This window comes from Bubalus bubalis, chromosome 4 (assembly GCF_019923935.1).
Source record: "Bubalus bubalis isolate 160015118507 breed Murrah chromosome 4, NDDB_SH_1, whole genome shotgun sequence".
Taxonomy (NCBI): domain Eukaryota; kingdom Metazoa; phylum Chordata; class Mammalia; order Artiodactyla; family Bovidae; genus Bubalus; species Bubalus bubalis.
This window is the reverse complement of record NC_059160.1, coordinates 121954615-121973999: the sequence shown is the minus strand read 5'-3', so window position 1 is coordinate 121973999 and position 19385 is coordinate 121954615. Positions and strand designations below refer to the sequence as shown.

At 50.3% G+C, this 19385-nt stretch overlaps 1 protein-coding gene across 2 annotated transcripts in view; it reads left to right on the top strand.

The window, feature by feature from the left end:
- Positions 1 to 19385, top strand: part of PGBD5 (piggyBac transposable element derived 5) — a 97754-nt gene that overhangs the window by 53404 nt on the left and 24965 nt on the right. For both annotated transcript variants that reach the window (XM_006055360.4, XM_044941985.2), the window contains exons 2-3: positions 3029 to 3456; positions 8522 to 8656. In XM_006055360.4, the coding sequence (XP_006055422.2) occupies positions 3029 to 3456; positions 8522 to 8656 (563 nt within the window). The remainder of the gene's footprint in view (positions 1 to 3028; positions 3457 to 8521; positions 8657 to 19385) is intronic.

The window sequence follows — 19385 nt, the reverse complement described above, 5'->3', positions numbered from 1 at the left end:
CGTGCTAACAGTGCTTCACTGGCCCAGCCCTGAGGCCAGCCCAGGCCCTGTGCCCCTTGACACCTCCAGCTGCTCGCCCTCCTGCACAGTCCAAGTGTGAGCCGTTGGCTCTGGGCACAGGGCCTCAGCATGAGATGGTCTCTCTGCCTGAAAGACTCTGACATCCCCACCCCCAGCCCTCTACGCTGATGCCTCTCCACCCATACAGCCTATCCCACATGGCCCCTTCAGGGAGCCTCCCAGACCTGTCCCCAGGATCTGGATTCAGGGTCATCTTGTGGGCGCAGCCAGACATCACCTGGTCACTCTTCACTGCTTGCTTCCCTCACCACATCGAGAACTTCTGGGGACCGAACACTGCTCTTACTCCATTCTATTACCACGACACCCTAGTGTGATATTCCCTGCCACCCTCGAGTGTCATTCTCCTTTACAAATGGGGCATCTGCTTTTCTAGTTGCTGCTGGGGTTGTTTTCCTCGCTGGGGGCGGACTGGGGTGTCTCTCTGGGGTGGACCTTTGCTAAGTGACTGTCAGTGCCCCTGGTCTGTGGGCCTGTGGGGTCCTGGGTTTGATCCCCTGGAGGATGAGGAAACCAGGTTCGTGGTGGTGATGGGCCTTAAGGAATGGCATGGTGACACCATGGAGGGGGAGAGGACTGTATGAGTATACTAGCTGGACACCAGGATTAACCTGGGCAGGCAGTGCTCTTCGCCCCAACCCACAGCCTCCCTGCTCCCTCCCCCATCTCCATGCTACTTTTACCTTTTTGCAAGGTGGAGTCTCCTTTCCCTCAAGAGTTGCTCCTGGCTGTGCTCTGGGACCCTTCTTGGCCCACTGCAGAGGTGGAGGGAGGTCCTGTGGTGTGAAGACTAAGCACCTGGCTTGAGTTGTGTGCTTGCTGTGTGCAGACAGCCACGTCCCCTTTGGATGAGAGGATGATGGGGTTTGTAACTACAGGCAGCAGCAGGCTACTGGGCTGGCCCTGGGCTCTGTGGGTCAAAGGTCACCACTGTAAGGCCTTAGTGGTGGGTGACCTTGGGCTTGTCCTCACACTCCTGAGCTCCTGTTTCATCACCTGCAGAATGGGCTGATGGGAGGACTGCACAGTTAATCCCTGGAAAAACTCTTGGTCAGTGAATGAAAAGTGAGGGAGTCTCACCTTGACTGGGGATCTGCCCACCTTCAGGGCTCTGTTAGTTGATGGCAGGGACCCACTTTCCCTGCCCTCCTTCCCTCCCAGTGACTGCCCATAACAACACTTCACATGTGAAGAATCACAACTACTGAAGGAAGCCATAGAGGCTGCTTGTAAATCAAATTAAATAGTTAAGAGTGTATCTGCTACTTCCTAGTTTCTTCATTAAGCAGTTGGCCAGGCTTGGGTCTGTTGTGTGAATTCATTTTGAAATGGCCTGGGAGGCAAAATGACTTTAAACATAACTTTTGGAAGAGAAAATTTCATTCTGCTTACTCAGCATGATGTAGCAATTAAAATGCTGGTTTTCCTCCTTTTTGAGAGCTACCCCTGAATAATTTATGACTTCACCCACCAGCGGCTATAAGGTTCACTGAAATAAAATTATTTCAAGCAGGGTGGCTGTGGAGCAGAGGCCGTCTTCCCAGCCTCATTGTCCAGTCAGCCTGGGCTGATGCCTGTTGCACCAGGACTGTCTGGAGCCCTTCTAAGAAATGACTGGTGAAAGAAGATATGGTGGCCACTTTGCTCTCTGGGCCTCAGTTTCTTCTTCTATAAAATGAGGACAACTAAAGCACTCTCTAGCCCTCAGCCCGCCATCTCTGGCTTCCTGTGGATACTGTCTCAGTAGTGGTTACCTAGTCGTAGGTACCTCCGTAGGGCCAGGCACTGTGTTGGGTGCTTTCCCTGCATCCTCCAGTCATCCTGCCCCACAGACAGCCCAGTGAGGCTGCTCTCACTGTGCCCATTTTACGAACAAGAGAGATGAAATCTGCCCAAGACTGTGCAGTCAGTGAGAAGTAAATTTAGAATTTCACCTCCCAAATCTGCCCGTCTGAACTTATTAGTAAGACCTAGGATGTCTCCTGTACATTTTCAGTCTTAATTTTGCTGTAGAAAAGTTGTTTTTCAGAGGCCGTCTAAATCAGTAGTAGAGAAAGGTTGGGGTGGGGCTGGGGTTAAAGTTCTGAATAATTTGCACAGCTTTTATTATAAATCATTAGGGCTTCCCTGGTGGCTCAGATGGTAAAGAATCTGTCTGCAACGTGGGAGACCTAGGTTTGATCCCTGGGTTGGGAAAATCCCCTGGAGAATCCCCATGGACAGGGAAGCCTGGAGGACTACAATCCATGGGGTCGCAAAGAGTCAGACACAACTGAGTGACCAAGCACAGCACAACACATACAGATGCAACGGAAGCGACGCTTGTCTCCTTTAAGTCTCTACATACTGTTAGCCTGGTTTACCTGGAGTTGAAAGTGATGTTTCTTAAAGATGTATGTATGTGTGTGTGTATTTCTAAAGACTGTCCCTGCATTTGTAAAAACTATTTTTATTGAGTTGGTGAAATTAAATAAGCCCCTTCAGATTTATTTACTAATAAATTTAGAGTTACCAGGTAGAGAGTGCCTGATAAATTGCTCTCACCTGAATGGAATCTTTCAGGCCCCAAGTGGTAAAAAGCATTCCAAAGTCACCTTAATTTACAAGGAAATGAGAGCCAGAAAGACATGCCTGAGCTCTTTGTTCAGAATTCAGTGTGTCTTTGGGTCTCCACTGCACTCCCCTGTGCGTCTTTCTCTTCTGGTCATGTTTCTGGGTTTGCCGGGTCTGTGGGGGTGGGATGGGGAGGCGTGTGCACGATTCGGTGGGGACACGGGGCCCAGAGAGCTGCAGTGGGGTATCCTGTCTGGAGGGTGGGCAGGACGGCTTTCGGATGGGTATCTGGGTCCTCCCGGGAGGGCGTGGGGGTGGGGGCGGTGGCGCTCGGGTGGAGGCTCAGTTTGGGAACGCTGTGGCCGTAGCAGTAGCGCTTGGCCTGCCTGTCCAGGTCCCACCCGGAAGATGCCCCCCAGCGCCAGCGCCATGGACTTCTTCCAGCTCTTCGTCCCTGACAACGTCCTCAAGAACATGGTGGTGCAGACCAACCTGTACGCCAAGAAGTTCCAGGAGCGGTTCGGGAGCGACGGGGCCTGGGTGGACGTGACGCTGCCGGAGATGAAGGCGTTCCTGGGCTACGTCATCTCCACCAGCACCTCCCACTGCGAGTCGGTCCTCAGCATCTGGAGCGGCGGCTTCTACAGCAACCGCAGCCTCGCGCTGGTCATGAGCCAGGCCCGCTTCGAGAAGATCCTCAAGTACTTCCACGTCGTGGCCTTCCGCTCCAGCCAGACCACACACGGCCTCTACAAGGTCCAGCCCTTCCTGGACTCCCTGCAGAGTGGCTTCGATTCTGCCTTCAGGCCTTCCCAAACCCAGGTGAGGCTGTGGGCCCCAGGCCGGGCCTCCCGGGGTGGCAGCGGGCAGGGAGGCAGAGGTATCAGTGGCTTCCTCCATCCCGCCTGTACCCCGAGATCACTTCCGGGGAATCCCTGCGTGGCCACAGCCCATCCCGTCCCCATCTGATTAGAGGAAGGTGATAGAAGAACGGCCCTAAACCACATTTAGCATTCTGCTCCGAGAGGGTTTCCTCTTTTCTCCTCGTCCTCCTTCTCCATTAATTATCCTTTCTTTCTCAGCTATGGTTTGCACAGGGTAATGTTCATTTTCTTGTATTCTCTGAGTACCATGCTCACCCGCTGGTGGTGAAGGAAAGCGAGCAGCCTTCTAGGGGTGCAGGGAAGGAGGCTGGGGTTCAGCATTCTCAGGCCAGGGTAGTGGCCCAAGTGCGGGGTACCTGGAGTGCATGGAGAGTGAATGCCTTTGAGGGAGTTGCAGCCAGCTGTCAGCCGTGACCCTGACCGTTAAAGCCCCTCACCTTCCTCACTACCTAAACAGGGCTGTGTTTGCTCTCGGTTCCTGGCTCCTAGCCCTGGCCTCCGGTGGACTATGGCAGTCACATTTGGCTGTGGTGACAAAGTTCCAGAAGTCAGCCTCAAAGTTGCTCTGCTCTCTGGTAAACTGACAAGGTGACTCTTCCCAGAGATTGCTCTAACCGGATAATCAGGAGGTTCCTAGCCTAAGTGAGCCAAATTCCCTCTGACTTGTTCCATATGGAGAAAAAAATCTTACTTCTCTTTCATTTGTACATCTAAAGATCTACCTACCCACCCAGTTTTCCTTATGCTTTTCCTTAAGGGCCTTTGTAATGAGCCTCAAGCTCTTTTTGCGGTTCTCTTAGAGATACCCTCCAAATTTCCTATCCTATCTTCACTGCACAGCTTTAAAGCATGGGGTTTCTATGGGGAAGATAATGCCCTCTCTGCCTTTGCAGGCTTCCCAGCTCCAGGGCCCTCTGTGATTCCCAGTTTTCCAAATCCTGCCACTATTTACAGGGCAGCAAATGCTGTTTGATCTTTGCCCTCACTTTTCTTCTTTACCAAGACATGGGGTCTTAGGGGACACAACCTCTGCCTTATATAACAGGCCCTACAGGACCAAGTACAGGGCTGGGCATGGTTTTTTTGTTTGTTTCACTGAATATTTGCTTGGTTGAAAATGAGCCAAACCAGAGACACATTGGCTGGGACGCAAGGGGAAAAAACAATATTCTGACCATACTGGAGTCAAACATTAGAAGAGCTGCTGGAGAGGTCTGAATGCTTGCTAAGCCAAAGTGTCTTTCGAGAGTTAACCAACCAGCTCCTTAGGTGATTGGTATTTAACAGCCTGAAGATGAGGCTGCCGAAGACCCTTCCGGCCCCTAGACGAGCTGAACCGGTGATTATACACATGTTTGTTGTGTGCCTGCCAGGTACCGACCCCACCCCGTGCTGTCTGATCCTTCCGGAGCAGCAGCATCAGACACTGAGACCTACATCCCAGGCGATCCCCACGGCCACCTGCGTGTGTGTCCCTGGGGTCTGCTTGGCCAGTGGGCACCTGCAGCACCCACTAGCAAATTCTGAGCTGTGTGGACTCACCCCCTCCCACCCCAGACAGGGGTGCTGTGATGGGGCAGTGCTGCCCCCTGGGTCTTGCCCTCCTGTGCCCGCAGACGGCTGTGAGGAGAGACCCTGAAGAGGTGGTCACTTTATTCTTGCTGCCCTCATCTTTTCTTTGGATCCAGTTGATGAAACTGAAAAAAGAGGGACTGACATGAGCTTTAGATTGGGGAGTGGCTCTCTGGTCATGTCAGGTTCTTTTTTTTTTTTCCCCTCCCTTTGCTTTTTTCTTTTTTTAATTTTATTTAGTTTTTTGCCTTTGTACTTGCAAATGTATTTGTTCTTGTTGCTACCATTTTCCATCCCATGCTCTATGTGGTGGTCAGGATCCCAGCAGGAAACAAATGCTGTGTTCTAGAAGGGCAGTTACAGAGAACTGGAAGCAGGGACTGTGGACATTCAGGGTTTAGGCGGATCATCAAGGTGGCGATCCCCTGGGCTGGCAACAGCAGGAAGCCGCAGTGCTGAGGAGGGGGAGCGATGGCTTCAGCCTGAGGGGCCAGATGGCATGGGCAGGCAGCGCCCCAATCTCTCGTTCATCCCTCTCTTGTAGCCACAAAAGGCAGGCACTGGGGGCAGGGCCCCGGGATGTGGTTTATAAGAGGTTGGCCTCCAGGCCCCAGTGCAGGGTGGGAAGGTGGAAAGGGAGTCTGGGGGGCAAACAGTACCTAGTACAAACCACCCAACAGATAGAACTTGAGGCAGAGGGGAAGTCAGAATCCCTGGGGTCAGCTTTCCAATGTGCTGATAACCACCCTCCCAACTCTGGGCCCCTGTTGAGCCAGCTCTGTCAGGAGGCTGGAGCAGGATCCGATAAAGGGGATGAGACCAGAAAGCGTGCATGCAGTGTGTGGAGCACCCTCGGGCCTTCCTATGTGCTGGGGTCCTGCCAACATGGGCTGTTGAGGTGGTAGCTCTGGGCACACGCTCAGCCTCTCTGCCGTGAAGGCGGCCTCATCCTTACACACAGAAACATCAGCATCACATATGTCTTTGTTAAGTGAAACAAAGGAAACTTTCAAGCTTTCCTGGCTTTCCAGTTGGCTCTGAAACATTCCATTCAAGGAGAAGGTGTGTTTGCGAGTCGCCGCCTACCTCCCCTGAGGCCTCAGGGCTCTGTTGACGGGACTTCACTCTGCCTGTGAGACCAGTGGGAACAGCCCCTGTTCCATCCCCACCAGACATGTGGCTGCTGTGTTTCCGACTCCCAGGAGTGGCTCTGCATCCCCACCGTACACACACCCGACCTCAGCACACAGCACCCTCACACACACCCTCTGCCCTGCAGTCTCCTTTTTATTCCAGCAAATCTGACCCTTTGGGTGAGTTTACAAAGTCTTCAGAGGGTCCCCAGAATTGACCTGTAACCCAAGCTGTGGTATGTTCCCATGCATGAGTATTCATACACGGATACTGAATGGGGAGACTGAACCCATCTTCTCAAGCCTGGGGGCAGGTTAGTTAGAGGAGGATCTGGGGAGGGCTTGTGAAAGTACACGACTGCCTTGTCTCCGCTGCCCAATGCCTGCCCCTCACCCGAGCATGTCACACGAGGAGGGCCTGAGGACACAGCACTGGGTGAGGTGGTGCTGGCCCCCTGCGGCCTGGCAGGGAGGAGGCAGTTTTTGGAGCTCTGTAGAGTGCCCTGCCCTGCACTGTGACTGCTCCACATTCCCGCAAGGAGGATGGGAAAGAGAAGAAGCCATGGAGACCAGGAGCTACTGCTGACTCTCTTACTTTGGTGAAACGTCTTATGAAATATAAATTTGAACAGATTGTGTGCTGTGGTAAGTGCAGATGGAATAGAGGACATCAGCTTTCTGAAGAGCTGGGAGAGGGCCTCATCTTCCCCACTCTTCTCATCCACCACTCCCCCAGCCCATGTGTGGGACTTTTGGCCATCCTTCTAGAGTGGATCCAAATGGGCTTTGAATATTTGATGAGCCGCGTGGAGCTGGGCATGGGTCAGCTTCTCCAGCCTCCCCTTCATGAGTTCAAGGCAAGGTAGGCCTTGTTCAACAGCTCCTGCTTCCAACAACAGAAAACTGCAGGGGCTGGTGTGCACGCCTGAGACCCAACACTGCAGGGCAGTTATTTCTCAAGTGGAATTCAAGTTAACGTTAATAGGAGAATGGAAGGCTACTGCCCATGTCACAATTGGTGAGTGTTAATCTCTGTTCTGCCGTCATCAGGCCACGTTCTGACGTCACCTGGGAGCTTGTTGGAAATGCAGAAACTCAGGCTCTGCCCCAAACTTACTGGAACAGAAGCCACATTTCAGTAAGATTCCCAGGTGACTAGTTTGTTCATTCAAGTTGAAAAGCCCTGATGGAGAGTGGTACTGGCTCACAGTGGCCAGGCATTTTAGACTTGGAGGGCCGTGTGGTCTGTGTTCGGAGCTTGTAGCCTGAAAGCAGCTACCGACAATACCTCGGTGAAGGGCACGGTGGGCTCCTGTAAAACTTGATTTACAGCGGGGAGTGGGCTGGGCTGCAGTTTGCCAGCCCCTGATCCAGAGAGTTGTAAAGAGTTCTTGGAATCATAGTGTTTCTAGCATTCTGTCAATACATTTTGTTGAACCACGCACATACGTACCAGTTTGTAAGTACGCTTGAAATTGGATTGGAAGGGAAGTGTAGCAGGTTCCTAAAATTTACCCAAAAGTCTCCCCCAAAGCTTTAGCTTGCAAAAACAGAACTTTAACCCCCCTTGGAACCTGTTTTTATTGTGCCGTTTCTTTTTGCTTCATTGTCTTATAATTGAAAAAAAAAAAGTCCTATTATCATGCCATCAAAAAGCAGGAAGAGATGAAGTGAGTTTAAAAATTGCCTGGGGAGTCCCATGTCAGAAAAGACATGATGACCTGGGGGAGAGCCAGAGGCTGGGCCATGGCAACGAGGAAACTGGGTCATTTCAGGAATGGTTTTTAAAAAGAGAATGTTTGACTTGGGAAAAAGAAGGTCAGGGGCTAGTGTGAGAGCTGTTCAGAAAACCTAAAGAAATCTTGTGTTTGTCTCCATTTCTCACAGGGGAGAAGTCAGGTCAGTAGGTTTAGGTTAGATGTAGATCAGCTTTCAGTTAGTGAGCGATTGGAACATCCGTCAGTGGAAAGGTCCTCCTTGAAAGGAAGCAGCTGCCCTCCATGGGCATGTTTAGCTGGGAGGTCCCTCTCCCAAGTGAGAGTTTGGACTGAGGACCTTATGCCAATAACGAAGTATCATGACGATTTCCATTTACTAAGTACTTGCTAAGTGCTTTACATAGTTTCTTACTTAATCCTCCCCCAAACACTGGTGTAGACAACTGAGGAGACCCAGGGACACTCAGGATCAGAGAAATCAAGTAACTTAGCCAAGGTCACACAGCTGATCAAAGGCAAAGACTAGATTTGAGCCCAGATCTGATGAGCCTCTGAGTCTCTGCTTTGCCATTCCTGGCAGGTGCTACATGAACCCCTGATTGACGAGGACCCTGTGTTCATTGCCACGTGCACGGAGAGGGAGCTGCGGAAGAGGAAAAAGCGGAAATTTAGCCTCTGGGTCCGGCAGTGCTCTTCCACCGGCTTCATCATCCAGGTGAGCCCTGGGCCAGCCCTGGAGGGCAGGGAGGATTTGGTAACCAGTGAACTTGCTTGCTTACCCTGGTCACTGCGCTTCACTGGGTGCTGCAGCTGAGGCTGGGTTGGGCTGCTCTTTTCCTTGCAGGGGAACGGGGGTAGCTGGCACTGTCCCCTGCATGTTCCTTCATGCCCACCCCAGCCCCTCTGATTAAATAACAGCTGTAAACACAGATCAGGGCTCAGTACGTGCAGTGTAAGCCAGCGGCTTCACCAGAACAGTGGGCGCAGAGGTGGCTGCCGTGACTCTTGAGAGCACCCCAAGTAATGTTCCAGAAAGGCCCCCACCCCGCACCGAGTCCCTGGCCTCCCTTCCAGTCCTGAGGACACCTCCTCAGGGCTGCAGTGGCCTCAGGAGCACGGTTCTCTGAGCCAGCCATGCCACCTGTTCCCTGCTCTGCTCTTCTGTTTTGGAAGAGGTGGCCAAGCTCTGCTGCAGGAACAGCATCAGACGTTGAGCTCCTGGAGCAGGCAGGGGGCAGAGCACATAGGAGGGAGTGGGGCTGGCAAAGCAGACCCCGCCTCACTGCCCTGCCAGGCTGCAGCGCCAGGCCCAAGGCATGAGGGTTGGCATACCTCCTGCCCCCACAGGGAAGGAGTCATAGGAAGGTTAAGCTGAGCATCTCCTCTGGATGTGCCCCCGTGCATGTGCCCCACAGCAGCCCACCTTCCCCTTGGGCTTCAGGGCCTCAGGTGAGGCTGGGTCTGGGGTCTCCAGCTGGCCTCACCTACAGGCCACTCTGGACGTGCTGCCTGGGCTCTCCGTTCCCACACAGCACCTGCCGACTCTGTAGTGTCCTGTGTGCTGACCCTGCTCTGGGGACTGGGGAGTCCGTTTCACTGTCTGTATGACATTCATCATTCTTGGAATCAATGCTTACTGAGTGCTGTTGCCTGCAGCATCGGGCCAGACAGTGAAATCACGGCTCTGCCTTCTTAGGAGTCTGCCTGTGTGGCTTTTGATAGAATGTTCACATGTGGCTTCTGTGTGCCTCTGGTGCCATTTCCTTTTTACTGTAAATTTAATGAGTAGCGAGGAGTCAGGACCATTCCCTGCAAGGCCTCAGGTCTCCTTCTCTCTGTGTGTGCAGTTTCCTTCTAGTTTCTATGAAATCTATAAAATCCCCATCTATAAAGTAAAGGGTTTGGATTGGTACCTTGAAGTTTCCTTTTATTTCGAAAACTCTCTGGTTCTAGGAGGCTTTGTGCAGCTTGAGGGTTTGAATTTAGAAGCCAGAATTGAAGCTGGCAGCTCCTATTCTTGATCTTGCCTCCACTATGGCCGAGGCAACAGGAAGCCGCATCTGCACAGGTACTCTTGGTTTCATCTGTCTCATGGCAGGTGGAGTGAGGACTTTCTTGGCCTCCCCACTTCTCTGGTCCAGATGAAGGTGCCTGTGGTGGCAGCAAAGTAGGGAGGGACACCTCTGCCTGCAGAGGACCCACGTGGCCTGGGGACAGTGGTCTTTTCAGCATCCTGACCCTTATCTTGGATCCCCAGGCCCTAACTCTGGTTAGGCAGTAGCCTGGGAAGATCCAGCTGTGGTGCGAGGGGCAAGGGGTGCCTCCCACCCCTTGAGCCTTTCATACTTGCATCTCCTCTGTTCTTACACCCCCTACGTTTCCCAGATGAGGTGGCTCAGTGCTGCTCTGTCCAGGGGCCCCTCCTAGGTCCTGAGGCCCAGCTCTGCTGTTTTCTGTGTGAACTAAGCTGACTCCCAGTTGCCCTGGATATCAGTGTCCTTATCTGTAGAGTGAAGGGATGGGGTAACATAATCCGTGAGGCCCCTTCCACTGCAGAGTTCTGTGATTCTTATCTTTTTTAGTATTATGTATGGGGTAATGTATGCAAGCATGTTTTCTTCATTTTAATTTGTTAAATAAATTATTCTAAATGATTTTATCCACTGGAGAATCCAAGCAGCTAAACCTATAGAGCCTGTGGCCAGCCTACTGCCCAAATGGCCCTCTGCCCCCTGCTATCCTCTCACTGGTAGCAGATCCGAGGCTGGCTGATGGGATGCAGCAGACATGGTACACGAAGGGGCTAGAAAGAGGGTGTGCATGGTTCTCCTCTGGTCTCTCCACCCTGACCATGAGCAAATGTCCAGGCTGGATCACGGAGTTGGGAAACCACGTGGAACCATGTATCACATGCCCCTGAGCAATGTGGTTGTTTGTTACACAATAACAGAACTACCCTGGGGCCTGCCAGTTAGGGTCTACAAAGCTGACCATATAACTTTCTTATTTTCACCTGTCATGGACTCAGCTGATACCTGGAAGGGACGGGGATTTACAGGTGTATTTCTGGGGAGGCCAAGGCCTGGCTTCGGCTTTATGGTGTCATTCAGCCAAGACTGAAAGGTGTGCTGGCTGGACGGCATGCTTTTGAGGTAAGTCCAGGTGATTAGCTCCACTTGAAAGATTCTAGACCAAGGGTTAAGTGAGAAGAGTTTCCAGATTGGTCAGTGATTTCAGAAGTGGTCCCAGTAAAGGTCAGCTCCAACCCTCAGATGAGTGAGTACATCCCAACAGGGCACCTGCGTAAGGAGGGAAGTGAACAGCTAGCCAGACAGTGCTGTGGAAAGGGAGAGTGCCGAGAAGAACCCCAGTGTTTTTAATACCTTATATGTCTACTGCTCTTGAGTTCATTTGAAGGGGAATCATATGAAAGTGGTTAAAAGTCCTATGTGATATAACTCATGAAGAGACTGTAGGGAGGTATGTGGAAGAAGAGATGGAATTAACTATATTATCCTGAAAATTAACAAGTTAATATCTTTCACTTCTGGGAGTGCAAGAGGCAGGGAGTAAAAAGTTCCCAGGAGAAAGAAGGCATCAGAGAAGGTGTGGTCACTTCAGAGACAGACTTAGACCCTCATGGAGATGCTATCCCACTTGGTGAGGTGGTGCTGCCTCATCTATCCCCTCTAGCCCTCCTTCCAGAAGCCTTGTATGTGGTCTGACTCGTGGTGGGCCTGCTCCGCCATCTGACATTTGTAGACTTGCACTGAAGGCCTGCTCACTGCAAAGTGCTTGGCTCCAAGATGTCTACCTTGGTGTCTCACCGTGCACCAAACACTGGAAAATAGATCAGCATGTGACGGTGCCAGCCTGCAGCACTCAGGGCTGAGGAGCAGCCACGTGAGGCCATCCACTTTGCCCTGTGATGGAGACCGCTGGCTGTAGGAGTGGGCCTTTGGGTTTCTGATAATCTGGCAAGTTGTCATGTGAGTGGGGAGGGTGAAATTTGTAAGGTGTACGTGGGCCTATTCTGAAGGAGCGTATCTTTTTTTACTGTGATAACATAACATAACATAAAGTTGGCCATTAAGTGGCGTTAAGCGCACTCACCGCGTTGTGCAGCCATCACCACCAGCCATTTCCAGCACTTCGTCATCGTCCAGAACAGCTGGGAGCGCCTGTCTTGGTAAGGGAACGATACACTGTCACACAGACAGAGTGGACTCCCTGCACGCAAAGCACCTTTCAGATGCTCCGTGGATGCTGCTGCGGCTCGGGGGAGGGGTCACCGAACGTTCAGCACTGGTCACACTCCCCCCGTCAGGCTGCTCTGTCTGCTGTGCCTGTGGGACTCCTAGTAACGGGAGGTGAGTGGCCGGGACAGTGTATGTACTTGGCCCCTGGTCCCAGCACCATCACCCTCATTCCATGCATGAGGAGTGCTTTTGGTCACCTGTAGTGTTCCCAGGAACTCTGCGTCAGACTCAGACAGTGCTGGTGTTGCAGGATGCCCATGAGTGCCTGTTCCTCTTCTCTTTCCCAACCTGGCCCGTCTGGTTTTACCTTCTGGCATGAGCAGGGCTCAGAGGGTGTGATGGGTAATTTTGTGCCAATTTGGCTGGGTCACAGTACCCAGATAGTTGGTCAGACAACTATTTTGGATGTCCCAGTGGAGGTATTTACGGATGAGATTAACATTTGGATCAGTAGACTTTGAGTAAAGCAGATTGCTCTCCATCGTGTGGGTGGGCCTCATCGAATCAGTTGAAGGCCTAAATAGAAAGGAGAGGAAATTTTGCCAGCAAGACGGCCTTGGATGTGAACTGCAACTCTAACCTGGGTCTCCAGCCTGCCAGGCTGTCCTGAGATTTTGGACTTAACAAACCTCCATAATCAAACAATCAGTTTCTTGAAATAAATACCTATATCTCTTGTTAGATGGATAGGACTCTCTCAATATATCTTTGTCTCCATCCTATCATTTGCACTGCAGAGGGATTTCTGCTAGCCACTGACTCACACGGCCTGTGTGTGTCTCAGGTCTCCTGGATTCTGAACTTGCGGAGAGCAGGGACCATGACTGCTTCTTGAACCTTGCCTCTCTAGAGCCTAAGGGGTTTGCCAGCTCTTTTTTTCTTCTAAAGTCAAAGACATCCCTGTTATCAAAAAGCTTACAAGATAGACAGGAAAACAAGACCTCTATGAAGGAAAACGTAAGTGCAGATTGTTGTCTAACCACACTTTATGGGATTAGTGTTGTGCTGGGCACTGAAGGCCTGGAGGTGAATGGAACCCTCATGGCCTCTCTCGTAGGAGGGGGCAGAAGATGAAAAATATTCATGAGGAATAAAGGCAATGGAATACTACACAGCTAGAAAAAGGAATGAAATAATGCCATTTGCAGCAACATAGATGGACCTAGAGATGATCATACTAAGTGAAGTAAGCCAGACGGAGAAAGACAAATATATGATATTGCTTACATGTGGAATCTAAAACATGATACAGATAAACTTACCTATGAAACAGAAATGAACTCACAGCACAGAGACAGACTTGTGGCTGCCAAGGGGGAGAAGGGTAGGGAAGGGCAAGATTGGGAGTTTGCGATTATCTGGTGTAAACTGCTATAGGATGGATAAACAGCAAGGTCCTGCTGCGTAGCAGAGGAAACTATATTCAGTATCCTGCGATAAACTGTAATGGAAGGAATGCGTGTGTATGTATAACCGAGTGACTTTGCTCTACAGTAGAAATTAACACAACATTGTAATTCAGCTATGCTTAAAATATCAGTTAAAAAAATATTCCTAAGTACAGTGTGAATGATGCAACCCTGGAGGGGTGTGAGGCTGTTGGGGGCACCTGTGGGGCTAAGAACGGCTCCTGGGGCGCAGAGACCAGGGCATGTGGTGCCCTAATGGGAGGGCAGACCACGAGGGCAGACACTGAAGGGACAGGCAGGAGCCAGGGTTACTCACTGCAGGCCAGCCCTGAGCACGGCCTCCAAGCAGGATGCAGCCTTGACCAGTATCTTTCTGTCCTTATTTACACCTGAGAACACTTAAGGGACTGAGTCTTTTATCCCAAATTGCAAGGTTGATGGGTGGGGGCAGGAATGTGAGCTCAGGTGCTGGCTGGCTCCCTATGCTGTGGGCACTGTTCCCAGGAGCCCCTCAGAGGAGGAGGAGGAGGCACCCCACAACCCCGCTGGGGGCCAGGGTGTGTGAATGCAGCATCTGAAACACGGCTGACGTCTCTGACACCCACTAAGAGGATTTCCATGCCTTCGAAGTGTCCATTTCAGGAAAACGAGGTGACCCACAGTGTATTTCTGTCCACAGCGAACAATCCTCAAGGCTGGTGGAAGCCCTTCATCCTCTGGGGCACCCACACCCTGGGGTACTCGTCACAGATCCCACGGAGGAGCTTTAGACTTTGTGACTCCATGTTTTGACAGCAGTGGAACAAGCATGCGGGAAATCATTTGTGACATGAGGCTCGGACAATACTGAGATGGTCTTGCTCCCTAGGCACAAGTGCTCTGTGCTCTGAGCCCGCAGGTGATGCCTTCTTTTTGCAAAACTGCTGCCATTTTCAGATCAGAGGCGTGTGGGGCACTGCAGAGAGTGTCTTTGTGTCACAGGCCTGCTGGGAGCTGCCTGGCCCAGCAGGCCCCTGCCTGTGCCTTTGTCTGCACTCCCAGTGAGCTGAGTGAGGGTGAAAGGAGAGGTTTATACAGAAGGGTGCATATCCAGTTCAGGGGAGTCATGTCAACAGGTGGCTGGGGTCCTCAGTCTGGGACACTGAGGTCACTTGTCTTGGAAGCCTTGTGTCCCTTCTGTGGGTGCAAAAGGAGACCATCTCCGTAGAGACTATTGTTCTATCTGTAGTGTCAGAAAGATTGAGAACACGGTGGGAAAAACCAACCCACCGTGTAGTTAATGCTGTGCTCACCTATGGGGATTTGTTTAGCCCTGAGACTCTTTGGGGAGAAAAGAAAAGAGTCTCCTAATTAAAAAAAACAAAACCAAAAACTGATATGATCAAAAAGGCCAAGTTCTCCCATTTGAATGTGTTGAGCTAGGCCTCCTGGGTCGACAGTTGAGACTCAGGGTCCCTTTCGAGGGAGGCAGTGAGGGGAAGGGCAGCTGGCAGAGGTGGGTGTGGCTGAGCATGGGGGCCCCACGTGGAGCTTTATCAGGGGCCAGTCTCTGGAGGGTCGGGTGCGGGGTGCCCAGTTGGTAGAACCATTCTGGACAAACACGGTCTCTCACTCATTGAGTGCACCTGCCCTGGAGGAGTAAACTTCAGAAGCCAGAAATCAAAACTGAGACCTCAGGCTGGTGGACCCTGCTGCCTGCCCCTAGTACACAGCACTAGGTGTGTCCAGGGGCCCCTGGAAGTATCCACGAGGGGCCCCACACCTTGTGTGGCTGGACCAGCAGCTCTGGAAGCCCCTCCTCCCTTCAGTCTAAGCCGTGGCTTATGAGCTGCTTCAGTTCAGAAAAGGACAGTTTGCATACGTGGAGTGTTCGCCTCCAGCCAGGCCCAACACTCAGGCACACTACATACATTCCTCATTTTCATAACCACCTGCCCCTATTTCATGGTGAGAAACCAGGGCCCAGAGAGGTTTTCTGCCTCGTCCGAAGTCTCAGCCTCAAGGGGCAAACCTGGAATTTAAACCCCACCTTCCCAACCCTGGAGCCCACCCTCCAACCACTGAGCCATGATCTGTCCCCAGGGAGAGAAGTCTTCTTTTAGCCCAGGGGTCCCCAACCTTTTTGGTACCAGGGACTGATTTCATGGAAGATAATTTTTCCAGGGACCAGGGGTGGGGGTGATGGTTTCATGTTGATTCAAGTGTATTATGTTTATTTTGCATGTATTTCTGATCTCATGGCACCACTGATCTGACAGGAGGTACTGGTCTGTGACCCAGAGATTGGGGCCCCAAATTTACACACAGGCTGTCTGGTTCTTACCCAGCTTCCTTGTTGTGTTATTGATGTTCTAACACCAGTTATGACTGATCGCCCTTGTTTTGAGACAGACTCTTCATGTTGAAAGAATTTGAGGAATTTGTACTGAAGGTTTGTTTTTTTTTAATTATTATTTAACTTCTAATTATGTTATGTACTAGTGAGTTACTCCTGACCTAAAACTAACTTGGAAAATGAGGCTCAGAATGAAACTGATTAACTCAAGTGAAGTTTGCTTGTGGAGTCAGAAACTGGGCGGGACATTTACCCATCTGTTTAACTGTGCAGTGGCTGGGATGCCAGTTTCAATCTGGTGCAGGTCAGATGTGGTTATGTCCCAGGATGGGATTGGCTGTGGCACAGTACGTCTGTCACAGACCCCAGTGTCCATGAGCACATGGCTTAGCACTAATATTTCCTCAGTCTGTTGAATGGGTTAGTTTGCCCAGTCTTCCTTACCATATAGGGAAGCAGAGACAAGAAAGAAATTATTAAGTGCCATGTAAGTGAATCAGACCCTAACTGGATCAGATTACACCCTGGCCCTCTCCCCAAGGAACTATATTCAGAAGGGTACAAAGAGCCCACCTGTCCCTCCTCCAGTCCATTGTTGTTTTACTGATATGGAGTTGATTTGCAAAGTTGTGTTAGTTCAGGTAAACAACAAAGTGATTCATTTAAATATATGCATATATTCTTTTTCATATTCTTTTCAGTTATGGTTTATTATATTGAGTGTAGTTCCATGTGCTGTACAGTAGGTCCTTGTTGTTTATCTATTTTATATATAGTAGTGTTTGTTCAGAGAAGGCGATGGCACCCCACTCCCGTACTCTTGCCTGGAAAATCCCATGGACGGAGGAGCCTAGAAGGCTACAGTCTATGGGGTCACTAAGAGTCAGACATGACTTAGCGACTTCACTTTCACTCTTCACTTTCACGCATTGGAGAAGGAAATGGCAACCCACTCGTGTTCTTGCCTGGAGAATCCCAGGGACGGGGGAGCCTGGTGGGCTGCTGTCTAGGGGGTCGCACAGAGTCGGACACGACTGAAGCGACTTAGCAGCAGCAGCAGTGTTTGCTAATCCCAAATTCCTAATTTATCCTTCTCCCCACCTTTGGTGACCATAAGTTTATGTCTGTAAATCTGTTTCTGTTTTGTAAATAAGTTCATTTGCATCACATTTTTTGATTCCACATAGAAGTGATATGTATGATAATTTCTAGGTCCATCCATGTTGCTGCAAATGGCCTTATTTCATTCTTTTTTATGACTGAGCAATATCCCATTGTATATGTATACCACATTATCCATTCATCTGTGAGTGGGTAGTTAGGTTGCTTCCATGTGTTAGCTGTTGTAAATAGTGCTGCTGTGAACAATGGGATGTGTGTATGTTTTCGCGTTAGAGTTTCTCGTCAGTCCATCATTCTGAAAGTCAGAACCACCTATGAGCTGAGCTTTGGGCTGAAACAAAAGCAAAGGCCTTGTCAGGGTGTGCAGTGCTGCAGGTGCAGCCGGAGAAGGCGGGGCAGAGAGCAGTCTCAGCACGTGAGCCCTTCTTGGCCGTGGCCATGGCGAAAGGTAGCACGAGCAAACACGGGTGGTGAACACTGTCAGTGAAGTGATGTCATAGAGATTTTGCTGGAAAACCAGGCTGATGAGCCAAAGAGGGTGTGAGTCCGCATGTCCGGCAGAACTTCCCATGATGATGAAACGCCCTGTGTCTGTTGCTCCACCCTGGCAGCCCCTGTTTTCATGTAGACTGAGTGCTTGACTACTGCGACTGAGGAATTGGATTCTTCATCTTTCTTAATTTTTAGTTAATTTAAATTAAAATGGCCATGTGTGTCTAGAGGTTACAGCACAGATATGAAGCTTTGCCATAAAAAAGATCATTTCTGTGTTTGTAACTTGCACATAACGATAATAGCCTTGCAAGGTACACAGAGTATTATTATCTTTATAAATGAGGAAACCAAGGCTCAGAGCAGTTAACTCTCCCCAAATCACACAGTAAATGGCAGTAAATGGCAGAGCCTTTGCTCCTTGAATCCAGGGCTGTGCCCTCACCAGTCTCCTGGACAGACTCCATTCCTCTTGTGGTGAATGAGCACCCTTTAACTTGATGGTTCTCCTGCGTGGCCATCCCTCCACAGGTGACAGCCCTTCCCATCTCCATGTGCCTGCCCATTCTGCGTGGTTTCCAGGTGTGTTAATGCTGCATTCTTGTACTCTTTCCTCATTTCTGGGATTACACCCTCCGCCTGCTCTGCATCATTAATTAATAAAAAGTTTAAGCAAAGGGTTACAGTCCCTAACACTTGACTTCCCCATCCCCAGATATGCCCCCCCACCAGCAGTGGAGAAGCCCGATGCTCTTCTGTTCTGCAGGAGAAGTAGGACCAGTGGTCAAGACCAGCAAAGCCCAGTGACAGCTTAGTGGAATTTTCAGCTAGTACATCTTCATGACCCTTGAGACCATCAGTGATCACAGCTCTAACCAGTGATTTTTTGGGAAAAGTGGTGATGAACTAGGTCCTGTCTCACGAGGTCTTGGGGTGTTTCAGAAGTAAGGCTAAGATAGCCAGATATGTGGTGCAGGCATCTCCCAAGGTATTACCACTGTAACCTAGGTTTCCTGAGATTCTTTCTGTTATGATGTCAATAAAAAATACATATCAGTGATAATATCATGGGACAAAATGTAATACTGTGTATTAATAATTTTCTTCCCTCTTTCTAAATGTGTATATGAAAAAGTTAGCAATCATAGGAGCCAGAAAAACTTTTTTTTTAAGGAAAAGTGAAAAGCTTGGCAACTGAAAAATACATTTTGCTATTCTAAAGACACTTGCCAAACAAGCTGTAGCTCAGATAGTAAAAGTCTCTACTGCAGATTCCATTTTGCACAATGATGGAAGCTGTCCTGTGCCTCTCCCTGCAGGGGGAACTGTTCTAGTGTTATGATGCTCTCCGCATAGGTGGATGGAGAGCGAGAACTTTATGAAAAGCTGGAGAGGCAGCAGTTAGACATCTAAATGAGTGCTGTGTCCTGGGCACTGTCTTTTGGGAGCCCCCAGCGCAGTGTATGGAGGTGTGTGGTGCCCAGTGCTGCCTTCCTTGGGGTCTGACACGATTATTTAAGGGAGACCCTCAAGTTTGCACACAATCAGTTGCCTATCTTCCCCAGTCAGAGCAATGGTGTATGGTAGGTATAAGAATCCATATAAGGTTATGATTTTTTTTCATTCATCCCACTCAGGGATACAGGTTCACATCTTAGACCAGCTAAGAGCAAACTCAGGCCAGCGGGAGCTGGACCAAGCTGACCCAGTAGCACTTGTCAGGCAGGTTGAGTCCTTTTGTGGCTTTTTGACTGCCCAGTTGACATTTCATTGAAAACCCTGCCCCTCAGCTGAGACTTTTGACATTACTATTTTTGTTACTTATTT